The 14828-nt window shown below is 47.6% G+C and overlaps 1 protein-coding gene across 1 annotated transcript in view; it reads left to right on the top strand.

The window, feature by feature from the left end:
• DPF3 (double PHD fingers 3) overlaps positions 1-14828 on the top strand; it is a 277088-nt gene that overhangs the window by 163813 nt on the left and 98447 nt on the right. Inside the window, exons 4-5 of the mRNA XM_037984208.2 lie at positions 1934-2061; positions 10120-10215. Of these exons, the coding sequence (XP_037840136.1) occupies positions 1934-2061; positions 10120-10215 (224 nt within the window). The remainder of the gene's footprint in view (positions 1-1933; positions 2062-10119; positions 10216-14828) is intronic.

Here is a 14828-nt window from a genome sequence, read left to right as displayed (position 1 = left end):
TTTTAGGTAAGAAAAATCCCAAAGACTTTGTCTCTCAAGAGATTTTAGATGCTGTTTCTCCTTCCCACCTTCTTTTTCTGGGGGCTGGTCACCCACGGGTATGCATTTGTTCAGTTTTAATAGATGCCCGCGTGCCCCTTCCTCGTAGATTGGTCAGACTCTCTCTGTTTCTGGTGGAGGAAATGGAAAGTGTAGGTAGGGTTCTGCTGGAGTCGGGATAGAGCCCAGTGGAGCAGGCTCGATGATGCTGCTCTTTCCATTTGCCCTGCAGATCCGTGCTTTTCCGTCTTCACCCTGCTTGGACCTCAGTAGGCTGTGTGAAGGGGGCTCCCTTCCCCTCTTGCTTCCATTTAAGGTTGGCGTGTGGGAGAGGATGCAGCAGGCTGATGCAGGATGGATGGAGAGAGTGGTTGGGCTGTTCCTTCCCTTGGTTCCTGGCCTCTGCAAGCCACAGCTCCTGTCCTGGGGCTCTGCTAATGGTGCTGTCTTTAGGTTCTTGCAAGCACTCTCCCTCTGTCCCTCCAAAAATAGCAGCAGTGGTCATGGCTCCTCCCCACCCTCACCCCTGCCCCAAACCCACCTGGGGTGCTTTACCTTGTTGGATCCCTTAATCTCCTCCCCCCATCTCTGTAAATAGTCCCTACACTAAACTCTCAATACCCCCACAAGGGCGGGCCATTCATCTCTCCTGTTTTCTAGGGCACCACTGCATCATAGTTCGTGCCCTTGGCTTACCTGGCACAATGGTAGGGATCACATATCAAATTGTGGCAGTGTGGGGGTATGAGGTGCAGGATCAGAGGAGAGGTTGAAGAAATATTTTGTGGTAAATCAGAATGATCACCTGTACCTTAGGGTTGGTATGTTTAATTGAAAAAACAGCAGGGGATGGTGGCTCCTGCTTGTAAGCCCAGTGCTTTGGGAGGCTGGGTGGCAGACGGATTGCTTGAGGCCAGAAGTTTGAGGCTGCAGTGAGCTATGATAGTGCCACTGTACTCCAGCCTGGGTGACAAAGTAAGACCCTGTCTGTAAAAGAGAAAGGAAGAAAGAAAAGAAAGGAAGGAAGCAAAGAAAGAAAAGAAAAGAAAAGAAACACACCAACCTCTGTCAGGTCAGGAGCTTGGGACACCTGGAGGAAGGGGTTCAGCTTCTCTACGGTCTCTCTTCTGGGCAGGGCTGGCTCGGGTTGCCACTTCTCTGCTGGCTTGGTGACCTCAAGCCCCAGGTAGCTGATCAAACTCCTGATACCTTCAGAAAAAAAGGTCGTGGTGTGTGGCCGTGCAGTGGCCACTCTGCTCATCCAGGGCCTGTGAGGCATTTGCCCTTGCTCCTTCTCTTCCCGTGGCTTTTGAGGCTCTCGTTTCCCCCTGGGTTGATGAGAATAGCCTCTCTGAGGCTGAACTAGCTTTTCATGGAGGAAGCCAGAGCTGGGCAGCCAGCATGGCCATGAGGGGGTCATGGGGTTGCCAGACAAGAGCTGGGATAGGAGGGAATGAGCATACTTGGTTGCCAGCATTGTGCATTGCTTGAGTTTTCAAAATACTTCAACGCAACTGAACACATTTCTGCTTACAAAACCACCTGTGGGGTTGGGCGTTGTTATCCTCGCTTTGTGGATGTAGTGAGGGCTCCAGGCTCCCGACGCCTGCCTTGCCCGATGTCCTGGCTGGAGAGGCAGAAGTATGGCTGTGTGAGCTCACATCCACCCCACACGCTTTCTGCTCTGGCTCAGCTTCCTCTGGGGGTGTGGGCGTGATCGGAATCTGTCTCTGGATTATGAAATGGAGATGGAAAAACTGGACGGGGCCCCAGTGTTCCTCTCCCTCCAGGAGTCCTCCTCAGGAGCCCTGGGCCCTGCGTGTCCTCCAGGACTGTCCCTCTTGCCCCGCCTGCTTCCAGTGGCCTGACCTGCCTTTCTATCTTTGTGTTTCAGAAGTGGAGCTTCCCCTGAAGAAGGATGGGTTCACCTCAGAAAGCACCACGCTGGAAGCCTTGCTCCGCGGCGAGGGGGTTGAGAAGAAGGTGGATGCCAGGGAGGAGGAAAGCATCCAGGAAATACAGGTATCCCTGCATCTGCTGGGGACCCCACAGAGGGTTCCTGTCTCCATGGAGCTTCCAGAACTCCAGCACTGGCTTGGCTCCGGATCCTCCCATCAAGGGCCGGGGCTGAGTCTCAGACTGCCTCGTTTCTATAGTGGCCAGGAAGCTCCCAAATTCTTTTCTGACTTAACCTATCTTCTGAAGGAGTCATTCATTGCCTTCACCTCGGATCCCCTCCCTCTCTTCTATCTATTCAAAGTGAATTTGTTGAGCCTAGTGAACACAGGGACTGTGCAGGGTCCCAGAGACACAGGGTGGACAAAACAGTCTGAGTCCTTGTCCCCATGGAACCAAGAGTCCTTCATCTAGGCTTGAAATGTGGGAGTGTCTGCTCCAGCTAGGGCCATGTGACTCCGGCTCGCCTGCCCCCCACCCTCACACCCAGCCTCGCTGGTCCCCACGACTGCACACTCCCTTTCCCAGCGGCGCCCAGCCATTCCTCAAGCCCATGCAGTCTTCACCCTTCAGGCGGATGGCTGCTCTGTCCCCATTGGTCTGCCACCCTCTGTCCATGCCACTTCTAAAACTCTCGCTGAATGGGATTATAATGGTGCACACCTACCACCTCTTTTTCTTTTTTTTTTTGAGACAGAGTCTTGCTCTGTCGCCCAGGCTAGAGTGCAGTGGCATGATCTCCATCTTGGCTCACTGCAACCTCTGCCTCCCAGGTTCAAGCGATTCTTGTGTCTCAGCCTCCCGAGTAGCTGGGATTACAGGCATGTGCCACCATCTGGCTGCTTTTTGTATTTTCAGTAGAGATGGGGTTTCACCATATTGGCCAGGCTGGCCTCGAACTCCTGACCTCAAGCGATTGCCTGCCTCAGCCTCCCAAAGTGCTGGGATTACAGGCATGAGTCACTGCACCCGACTTCACACCTACCATTTCTTATTTGTTATTTGTCTGGAATTCTCATTGTCTAATACAATGTTTGCCATGGAGTATTGTAATATGAATTAATCCTATTATGCAGTAACAGCATTGGTAGTTAAATATTAAATTATTAAAATTAAATTGTATTTCTATTTAATTTATATTCCATATTAAATGTTTATATTTTATGCTATACCTATTGTGTATATTTCATATTCAATAAATTTATTAATTTATATATTAATTTATTGAAACTACAATTAAGTGAATAATAATGGAATAATACATTGCTAGTTGGCTTGGTAAGTTCCATCAAGCCAGGGGCGATGCTGTCATGCTCACTACTGTGTCCCCAGGGCCTTTCCCAAGCTGGATAGAGTTGAGTCTTGATAAAGGCATTGAATGAATCACAGAATTTGGCCTTCTCTGCCATTCCTGTGTTAAGATGAATTGTCAAATCTTTTCCATTGAGTTGCCACAACATGACTTGTGTTTGTTCCTTCCTTTCCTTTCCATGAGCTGCAGCTGAAGATCCTCATTAACTGTCACCTTTATTTGTCTAAGGGACCTTGGAGTCATCTTTGACTCCTGCTTGTCTCTCACACCTGACATCCTGCTCATCAGGAGCCCTGGTGACTGTGCCTTCAACATAAGCCCAGTTCTCCCACATCCCCCCTCCCCACACCCACCATTGCTACCCTGGCCCAAGCTGCTGTCATCTTTTGTGTGGACTGCTGTGGTTGCCTTCTCAGTGATCTCCCTGCTAATGCTTGAGAGGCAGTCTTTAAAAAAAATATTTTTTAATAGCAATTTTAGGTTCACAGCAAAATGAAGAGGAAGGTACAGAGATTTCCCATATACCCCTGGTATAGCCTCCCCCATAATCAACATCCTGCACTAGAGTGGCACATTTGCTATAATAGGTGAGCTGCACTGCCTCATCGTATCACCCAGCATCCGAAGTCTGCATGACGGTTCACTCTTGGCGTTGTGCATTCTATGGGTTTGAACAAATGTGTAATGGCATCTGTCCACTCTAAGGGTATCATACAGAAGTTTCATTGCCCAAAAAATCCTCTGAGCTCCACCTGTTCATCCCTCCCTCCATCCTAATGCCTGGCAACCACTGGCCATTTCCCCATCTCTATAGTTTTGCCTCTTCCAGGATGTCATATGCTTGGACTCACAGTATGTCGCCTTTTCAGATTGGCTTCTCTGACTTACTAACATTCATTTAAGGTTCCTTCATGTCTTTTCATGGCCAGATAGCTCATTTCTTTTTAATGCTGAATAGTGTTCTGTTGTCTAGATACATCACAGGAGAGGAAGCTTTTTAAAATTTAAGTCTATTCCTATCATTCCTGTGCTCAGAACCCGCTACCGCCCCTGCTGTCAGAGAGTGAAATTCAGGGCCTTCTCCCCACTCTCTGACTCCATTCTTCCTCTTTTCCTCACCTGCTCCACTCCAGACACAAGGATCTCCTTCTGCTCCTCCCAGAACACGCCAGGTTACCCCAGCCCTTGGGCCTTTGCCCTGGCTATTTCCCTAGACGTCCACTTGCCTCTCACCCTCACCTTCTTCATTTTTTAGGTTTTATATTTTATTATTTATTGGTTGATTGATTTTTTTGAGACAGAGTCTTGCTCTGTTGCCCAGGCTGGAGTGAAGTGGTGCAATCTCGGCTCACTGCAACCTCTGCTTCTTGGGTTCAAACGATTCTCCTGCGTCAGCCTCCTGAGTAGCTAGGATTACAGGCGCCCGCCACCACATCTGACTGATTTTTGTATTCTAGTAGAGATGGGGATTCACCATGTTGGCCAGGCTGGTCTCAAACTCCTGACTGCAGGTGATCCACCCACTTTGGCTTCCTGAAGTGCTGGGATTACAGGCGTGAGCCACAGTGCCTGGCCTTCCTCTTTTTGCAGAGATGTCCCTGACCACGCTGCACTTCATCCCACACCCTTGCCCTGCCTGCCCCTGCCTCCCGTTTCCACTCTGCTTTTCTTGTTCTTTTCCATCACTCTTATCATCATCTGATGTACTTTCTAATTTACTTACTTATTATGTTATTGTTTATGTCTATTTTCTTCCAGTAGAATGTAAACTCCTTGAGGGCAGGACCTGTTGCCAGTTTTGCTCCCTAATATCTCACAAGCACCCAAACAGTGCTTGGTGTTTGCCAGGTGCACCATAAATATCTGTTGAATGGATGCATGAGGGAACAGATTCCAGGAATCACCCTGTCCCCAGTTCTTCCTCTCTCTGACATGTCCTACTTTGTTAGCTGACCTTTTGTTCTAGAGCAAAACTCTGCTAAAAAACTGTTGTTTCCCACTAAATAAATCGAAAACGATGAGCGTGACCTTCCCAGGCCTGTCCTCTCCATTGCTAACCTAGTTTTCAGGCTTATTTTCCACTACTCCTTTCCCCCCTTGTTCTTCTGGCTTCTTCCCTCCATGCCATTGGTCCCGCTGTGCCCTTTATCTGGCATGCCTTTTCTTCCATCTCCATCTGTACAAATCCCAGTCATCTTTTAGGCTCAGCCCCAGTGCCACCTTCCCCATCAAGCCTTTCTTGATCTCCCCTCCAGCCACAGGGATCTCTTCTTGCCTTTGGTGTTTAAGCCACCTACTGCTTTCTTCCTTGTGTGTGTGTATGTGACTTTCAGATTTTGAAGTCAAGGTCTGTCATCTGTGTGTTACTTGCTAGAGCATTTTTTTTGCTCAGTTCATGTAATTTGACAGAATCAGTGAATGGGGCAGAGCCATTGCCCAGAGCCTTGATGCTCTGGGGACACGGGTCCCTTTCCCTTTAAAGCTGGTGGTGGGCTTGAGTTCTTCTCATGCAGCACTGGGCTGGTGCTGTATTGTCTTCATCACGCCACCATCATCTCAGATGTAAACTGAAGCTCTGCTGCATGCACCACATGGGTCTGCTGTGCTAGAAGACAAAGCCAGGACCAGAAGTCAAATGAGTTTAGTGTTTTTATTGACTTTGCATTATTAAAATACACATGTAGAGAATGGATTATGCTTTTTCATTCATTCATTCATTTGACCAAAGTTTCATGAGGGATTCCTCTGTGCTGGGTGCTAGGGACACAGAGACCAAGAGAGACCTGTCCACTCCACTCATATTCTAATGTGACACACAGGCAGGAAACAAGGAATACAAGTAAAATAATTGCATTTTAGGATAAAATCCATGAGAACAAACAGTATGAAGATTCAGTATCAGAGTAGAGTTCCTGAGGAAGATGAGGATTTTTTTTTTTTTTGAGACAGAGTCTCGCCCTGTCACCCAGGCTGGAGAGCAATGGCGTGATCTCAGCTGACTGCAGGCTCCACCTCCCAGGTTCAAACAATTCTCCTGCCTCAGCCTCCTGAGTAGCTGGGATTACAGGTGCCCACCACCACGCCCAACTATTTTTTGTGTTTTTAGTAGAGACGGGGTTTCACCATATTGGCCAGGCTGGTCTCGAACTCTTGACCTCCTGATCCGCCCGCCTCGGCCTCCCAAAGTTCTGGGATTACAGGTGTAAGCCACCATGCCTGGTTGAGTTGAGGGGTTTAACCTCAACCCTATGGGATGAGAAGAGTCAGGAAAGTGATGGTCCTGGGGAAGAGCTTTCTGGGCAGAGAAGCAGTGGGTGTGTTGGCCCCAAGACAGGCCAGAGCTGGTTTTGTTGAAAGAACAGAAGACCTGTGTGGCTGGAGTATTGTGCCAGGGAGAAAAGAGCCCAGGACTTCGACAGGTGAGCCGAGACCAGACCACCCAGTTCCCACAGGACAGGGAAGTGGCTTTTGGTTCCATGTGATATAAAGAAGGAAGCCATTTGGAAGATTTTGATGAGGGCTGTGAATTTATATTTCATAAAGATCCTGGTGCCTGCTGCGTGGAGAAGAGATTGGATGCAGGGCCAGCAATGGAAGGGGGGAAATCAGGAGATTTTTGCAGTATTCCAGGCCAGAGATAATGTAGTCTTTAAAAAGGATTTTTTTTTTTTTTTTTTAAAACACAACCACAAACCACTGTTATCACCATAAAGACTGTTTAGAGTAACAGGGAGAAAAGTTATTTTAAAATGTGTTTATTTTCCAGATAATGTCCTTGGACAAGGAATGCATGTCTGTTACTGGGGGGGTCAGCTGACTTTGTAGTTGGACACCCCGCCCCCGTCCCCGACTCCTGATACAGGACTGCCCCTCCGCTTCCTGAGCTCTGAAACAAGCTTTGTTTGTTAGAAACTCCTGGCTCCTCCTGAATTCTGTCGAGAGGCTTCTGGTGACAGGGCCGCATCGCAGGAAATGCAGACACACTGGGTCTGCCGCCATCACATCTGAGGCCTGGGGCGTAGACACAGACTTTAGAGTCACAGGGAAGCTGATGGCAGAGGGAGGATGGAGCCTCAGGGAAAAGAGAAGTCAGTTTACTCCCAGACACGGAGGCCGTGTGGCACTCTGGGGACTAGCTCAGCTGCCCCCACCAGTCTTTCACCTTCCAACCCAGAGTCCATATTGCGGGTAATAAATACCCTTATAATGAAAAATGAGAGTCGGAGTTGTACCGAGATGCCAGAGGCAATGACCTTTAAATTTGAGGCACTTGGAACTTACCATGATTAAGTGACTTCAAGACCTGGAAAGTTTGCAAGATGGTTCTATGAACAGCAACAACGGTCATAACCAGACCTTATATTTATACTGTGTCTTTGCCCCAGAGGCTGCAGAGCATTCGACCTGTCACTCTCTGGGTCGGCTTTTGTTAGTGTTCCTGCCTCCAGGTCAGGAACTCAAGAGACTTATACTGTGAATGGGGGCTGACATTTCCTAGTTGTGGGCCAGAGGTCATGTCCGGCAGACAATGCTCTTTCTCTGTTAGATGGTTAAGGCTGGCCCAGAGACCAGTTAAATGCTGTCAGCTGGTGGCTTCCCAAATAAACTTAGTAGAGAAGTCAAAGAAGAATTTACTAGACCTGTTTTGAGTTATTTGGATGGATTGACTGACTAGAAGTGTCCTGATTCCAGTGATTTCGAGCAGAACATTCTAGCCAGGGGAGAGTGGCAGAAGATCGCTGCCTGGTGGCTCACCTCTGGGCTCCCTGCTTTGAGGACAGGCCAGAGGTGTCATCCAGCAGGCGGCTTAAACAGCGATGGTTATGACGACGGTGTAGTGCGTGCTGCTCTCTCAGCCTTCTCACCATGTTTGTGATCTTTGACATCACTACAAGGAAGAGAAGATGGGGTTACCCTGTGTAATATGGTAGCTGTTCCCCTTACTAGCTCCATCTTATGCCATCTCTTCTTGAGCCACTGAGCACTGGTCACACTGGCCTTTCTGCTCCCTGGACAAGCCACGCTCCTCCGCCTGCCTCAGGGGGTTTGCTTATGCTGTTTCCTCTGCCTAGACCCTTTTCCCTCCCTCCCCTCTGTCCTCATTCACAAGGCCAGCCTTTGCTCATCCTCCACATCTCAACTCTCTCAGCTCATGTCCTCATGTAGGCCTCCCCTGGCCCTCAGATTAGGGAAAACTCCCTCCTAACACCGTCTCATAGCACTTTGAACTTGCCTACCACTGTTTTGAGAAGAGTTGTAATTATATGATAATATATGCACATTATTTAAATCTGTCCTCTCTTCCCTAGACTGGAAAGTCCATTTGGGGCTGGGACTGTAGCCATTTTGTAGCTTACCTAGCATGGAGCCTGCCATGTAGTCAGCACTAGATAAATGCTTTAGATAGAATGAATGAATTCCTATTGTATAATTGGGGAAACTGAGGCATGAAGAGATGATGACTTGCCCTAGATCACACAGTGAGCCCATAAAGAATCCCCCAGGTGGCCAGGTGTGGTAGCTCACCTGCATGGTATGCCTGTGATCCTAGCACTTTGGGAGGCTGGGGTGGGAGGATCACTTGAGTCCAGGTGTTCGAGATCAGCCTGGGCAACATAGTGAGACCCCCCATCTCTATAAAAAAAGCCAGGCATGGTGGCATGTGCCTGCAGTCCCAGCTACTTGGGAGGCCAAGGTGGGAGGATTGCTTGGGCCTGGGAGGTTGAGGCTGCATTGAGCCACGATTGTGCCACTGCACTCCAGCCGGGCCAGTAGAGTGAGTCCCTGTCTCAAAAAAAAAAAAAAAAAAACCAAAAAAAACCCCCCAAAAATCAAAAAACCCTCTGGGCCCGCTGACATGGAGCTCAGTGAGCTCCATGCCCTTTCCCTCTTTTCCTACTCCCACTGTGGGGCTGGGTCCTCTGCCACAGTCTTTTATCCCTCCCTTAAACCCAGAGGAACACATCCTACCTCCTCCCCTCCACTGAAGGGAGGGATGTGCTTAGGCCCCTACAAGGAGAGTATGCCAGATTACATCTTGGAATTGTCAGCCACCGTACTGAGAAATGAATGGGAAACGCTGAGCCGATGAACCTGACCTTGCTTTGGTCATGGCTTCACTGGATAATCTGGAGCACTCAAAACTGTTTTCGGCCTCAGCGTATTCACCTGCAAAATGGAAACTGGATTCTATGTTGCAGTGTGGCTGGCAGGCTGCTGGAGAGAGATAATTTCAAATTCTTGATCTTTAAGCTCCATGACAAGTCGGGTACTAAATAAAAGTCTATTTTTCTAGAAAAAAAAAGCAGTGGTTTATTATGAACAGCACATTGGTGTTAAATCTGGTCAGATGAACAGGAAGTTACTTGTTTTCATCAGACAGGGCAGGGTTCCAGAATGGCAGGGAAAGAAGAAACATTTTCATATTTCTGAGGTGGCCCTTTGGGAACAAAAAGAAACATTACATTTACAAAAGTAAGTTTTGATAAAACATTTTGGTCCCACATAGAAAAGGGCCCCTACCAGCATAGTCTCTTGTTAGAAAACTCTTCTTGGGCAAAAAGAATGGAAAAAGGTCCGTGTTCTGGGAGGACTCGTCTGGAAGGGGCCCAAGGACTTAGGAAAGCCTTGGTAGTGCCAAGAGTTCAAACTCCAGGCAGCATTTTGGAGGCCCAACTGCCCAAGCAAAGGCAGTGTCTTCACTTTGTTAAAAAAATAACAACAAATCGGAACACTCTGAAAATTACCCTCTGATGGTTTTTCCCTTTGCATTCTGCTTCTCACCTTTTCCATTTTTTTTTTTTCCATTTCAGAGGGTTTTGGAAAATGATGAAAATGTAGAAGAAGGGAATGAAGAAGAGGATTTGGAAGAGGATATTCCCAAGCGAAAGAACAGGACTAGAGGACGGGTAAGTTGGGGATGACACGAGCGAGGAAAGAGGTGAGGGAGGCTGGGGTGCCCAGCCAAATACTGATCTCCACTGCAGCTGGATGGAGATCATGGCCATGGTCTGACATGGAGAACGCTCAAAGAAGAAAACTCCACAACAGCTCTGATCCCAAGAGGGAGGAGAGGAGGCAGGCGGGGTGCCCTGAGTGGGTGCTGAGGTCTGGGGAGGGCTGAAGGGTGGGATCAGGGTGAGGGTGGAAGATGAGGAGAATGTGCCTGTTGTCACCACTGCTTGGTTACTAAAGAAGGCTGGACATTTCCTGCCTTGTCCCTGGTGCTACCCTAGAATGATAGAGTCAGGATACCTGCTTTTGGGTTATGCTTCACTAGGCAGAGTAGAAGTTTCCTGGGGTAGCAGGGGACTGCAGCTGGTGGCTCCCAGTGTGTTTAGCATGAGCTCTGGGGGCTTGAGACCATCCCAGGGGTCCTGGGATGGGACAAGAAAAAAGCCAGAGCCTGCGGAAGGGCAGAGGGGAAACCGAGGTGGAAGGAATAAAAGCAAGAGACTGGTCAGGCACTTCCAGGCATTCAGGTTGAATCTAGAGTTCACGCCCGAAGGGGCTTTCTGTGGTGGCCGTCAGGGGTCTGCAAGGGCATGTGACAATAACCAGGTGGAGGGGGACCTCCAGAAGTAAACTGCTGCTGTCCACCTGGAGAATTAACTCTCAGGCTTGAGGATCTCACCCCTTCAGGCTCTTGGCGGGACTCTTACCCCTCCCATGGATAAGCACTTAGTCCTGGGCGTTCTGTGGGTTTGCGGCCAACGATCATCATGGCAGGGCTCTCCACTCTCATGGTTCTCATGCCTCAGCAGACATTAGTGTCACCGAGAGAGCTTACTGAATGCAGATTCCCAGGACCCCACTCAGAAATTCTGCTTTAGGAGCTCTGGGGCAGGGCTTTATACTGTATTAGAAGCAAGTTCCCAGGCGGCCGCTGCACGTGGGCCAGCGCTGCGCACACTGAGCTGAGATGCCCAGCCTGTTGCCGTGTGGGGCTGTGCAGCCTGTGCAGGGGCTGGGCGGGCAGCTCTCTGATGGTGCACCTCTGGGACAGCTGGGACCAGCCTCGTCACTTAGCAAGATTTCGGCTATCTTGGCTCGTCTCTTCTTTTCTCCTACTTTTCTTTGATTTATGTTTGATTTTTTTTCTGGAGTATTTGAAAACAAGTTCTAGACATCTTATCATTTAACTGGCACATATCTCAGTGTGTATCTCTAACAGATATCATTATCATACTCAATAAAATAATAGTTATAATACCTACTATCTAGTCCCTTATCATTTCCCCCTTTGTCAAAAAATGGCATTTTATAGTTGGTTTGTTTGAAACTTAAGTCTCTTGGATTCCACAGCATACCTCTTCTGTATTCTCTTCTGTATTGCACCCCACCACACACATTTTTTTTCTCCATGCCGTTAATTTGTTGAAGAATTTGGGTTGTTCGTCTTGTGGAACTTCTCACATTCTAGAAGTGGTGGGAGGGTGGTGTTTAATGTCTTCTCCATCCTCTGCGTTTCCAGAAAACTGGTAGTTTGATTAGAAACTTGCTTAGATTCAAGGTGTGTGTGTGTTTGTGTGTGTGTTTATGTGTGTGTGTGTTTGTGTATGTGTATTTTTGTGTGTGTGTGTATGTGTTTGTGTGTGTATGTGTGTATGTGTGTGTGTTTGTGTATGTCTGTGTGTTTGTGTTTGTGTGTGTTTGTGTGTATGTTTGTGTATGTGTGTGTTTGTGTGTGTGTTTGTGTATGTGTGTTTGTGTGTGTATGTGTGTGTTTGTGTATGTCTGTGTGTTTGTGTTTGTGTGTTTGTGTGTGTGTGTTTGTGTATGTGTGTACAGATATTTCTTGTGGGGAGGCAAAAATCCTTCCTAGGCGGTGATAGGTTCTTCTCGTATCACATCCGGGGCATATCCTGTCCAGTTCTGCTTTGAGTGGTGTTTCAGTAGTTGATGAGTAGATTTGAGTGTTGTCAGCCTGATCTCTCCCTTATACAGTTCCTCATCAAGTTTTTACTTAATGATTTTTGCAGCCATTGCTAAACTGGCCTAGACCCATTCATGGAGGAGAGGGTATTAAAAAGAAAATCGAAATCCATTATTAAAGGAGACTTTTGAGCTTGGACTTCCTGGGCCTTTTGTGAACTCCCAAAGAGCTGTGCATGTCCAGACCCACTTCCTTTCCTTCTCTCACCCCAACTAAACTGACTCGAGTGTGGGAAATTGTCCTCTTCACACCTTCTCCCCACTCTACATTTGGAAGATTGAGCTTGCAGTCAGTGGATATGAATTGGTGTCTGTGAAAACAGCAGCAGTCGCTGCAACCGTGTATATGTACTGTGTCCTTCCTGTAAACCAGGCAATGTGATGGGCTCTGTACATCAAGAGCTACCACATAGAGTGATGCCTTTGTGCCAGGTGCTTTAGATTACCTTCTCTATTTCTGCACTGTGCATTATGGCAGCTGCTGGCCACATGTGGCTACTGAGTCCTCAAAATGTGACTAGTCCTAATGGAGATGTGCTGTAAATGTAAAATACACATGAAATTTTGAAGACTTAGTATGAAAAAGGAACAGAACATCTCATAATTAATTTTTATTTTGATTAAATTATAAAACGATCATGTTTTGGATATATTGTTAAATAAAATATATTATTAAAAATTATTTGCACCTATCTCTTTTTTAAAAAAATGTGCTGCTGGAAATTTTAAAATGATGAGTGTGGCTCACATTGTATTTCTATTGGTCAGAACTTCTTCCATTTCCACAAGTCAGTCTATTATTCCCAGGGGGTTAAGCAATTTGTTCAAGGTCACTCAGCTTAGTAAGGAAGATGCTAAGATTTGAACACAGGTCTGTGCTTTCTCCTCTGAGTTCATGCCTGGCCCAGGGCCCAGCATATAGCCAATGATTAGCTTGTTGAATGAATGACTGAATGATGGAAAAGAGAAAGAAAAGTCATATTTCAGTTGTAGGGGAGGTGAGAGAGACCCGGACACAGTGAGGGAGCTGGATGGAGCCTAGAGTGGCTCTGGGCCCACCAGATACTGGCCAAGCAGCAGCTGAATGGCTCCATGTTGTACCCTGACATTGTGGACATGTTACCCATGGGGGGAGCCATGGAAAGACCCAGAAGGCTGTGGGCAAGCCTCTGTGCTGCAGTGTGTGAAGCTGCTGCACTCACAGCCTCAGTTCAGCTGTTTTGCCCGCCCTTTATTTTTATAATTATTATGTTTTAGAGATGGGGGTCTCACTCTGTTGCTCAGGCTGATCTGGAACTCCTGGCCTCATGCAATCCTCTTGTCCCTGTCTCCCAAAGTGTTGGGATTACAGGAGTGAGCCACTGTGCCCAGCTCATTGCCCACCCTTTAAAGTGGTATATTCCAGCTACTGCTGGCACTGGAGAACAAGTATGTCCATTTCTCTTGTCAGAACCTAGAGGCAGTCTCAGTCTTGCCACCTCTGTGTGTGGTCTCTGGATAGCAGCATTCATATCGTCTGGGAGCTTGTTAGGAATGCAGAAGCCCGGACTCCACACTAGACTAATTAGAATTAGAGTCTGCACTTTGACAAGCCCCCAGGTGCTTTGTGTGCTCACTGAGGAGGCCAGGGCTAAGGTAGCTACAGAATAGGCTCCGCTTTATTTGAACTTAGACCCTGCGAATTCAAATCCCAGCTCCACCACTTACTACCCGCTGGGTGAATTAGGTAACCTCTGTGATGGCGGCCAAATTGTATAAGTACCCTGGGCCTTAGTTTCTTCATCAGTAAGTTTTGAGTGCTTCATACTGCCTAGATATTATCAGGAGGATGCAAGCAAAGGGCATAACTCTAGAAACTTTGATAATGGGTATTCTCTGAGCGGTGAGGGAAGCCCAACAATTAATGATTGTGTCTATGGTAACTTCAGCCCGAGAAGTCAAAGCTCTTTAAAATTCATGAGATTCTTGTGAGTCATCCATGTGAGTATTAGCAATAAATCAATTATCAGTCAATCATGAAGTATTTATGTACTATGGTGTTCAGGTGCCTCTCAAACTTTATGTGCATATGGAGCACCTGAGGATCTTGTTAAAATACAAATTCTGATGCAGTATGTCCATGGGGTGGGGGCTGAACTCCTGCCTTGTTAATAAGCTCCCAAGTGATGCTGGAGCTGCTGGTGTCAGGACCACACTTTATATAGCACGGGTGCAGGCCGGGTGCGGTGGCTCACACCTGCAATCCCAGCACTTTGGGAGACCATGGCGGGTGAATCATGAGGTCAGGAGATTGAGACCATCCTGGCTAACACAGTAAAACCCTGTCCCTACTAAAAATACAAAAAATTAGCCAGGTGAGCTGGCACGCACCTGTAATCCCAGCCACTTAAGAGGCTGAGGTAGGAGAATCGCTTGAACCCAGGAGACAGAGGTTGCAGTGACCCGAGATTGAGCCACTGCACTCCAGCCTGCACGACAGAGCAAGACCCTGTCTCAAAAAAAAAAAAAAAAAAAAAAAAAGAAAGAAAGCAAGGGCATAGAGCAGTGGTTCTCAATGTTTTTGATCTCAGGAATTCCTATACTGAGA

Source organism: Chlorocebus sabaeus, chromosome 24 (assembly GCF_047675955.1).
Source record: "Chlorocebus sabaeus isolate Y175 chromosome 24, mChlSab1.0.hap1, whole genome shotgun sequence".
NCBI lineage: Eukaryota > Metazoa > Chordata > Mammalia > Primates > Cercopithecidae > Chlorocebus > Chlorocebus sabaeus.
This window is presented reverse-complemented; position numbering and strand designations above follow the sequence as displayed.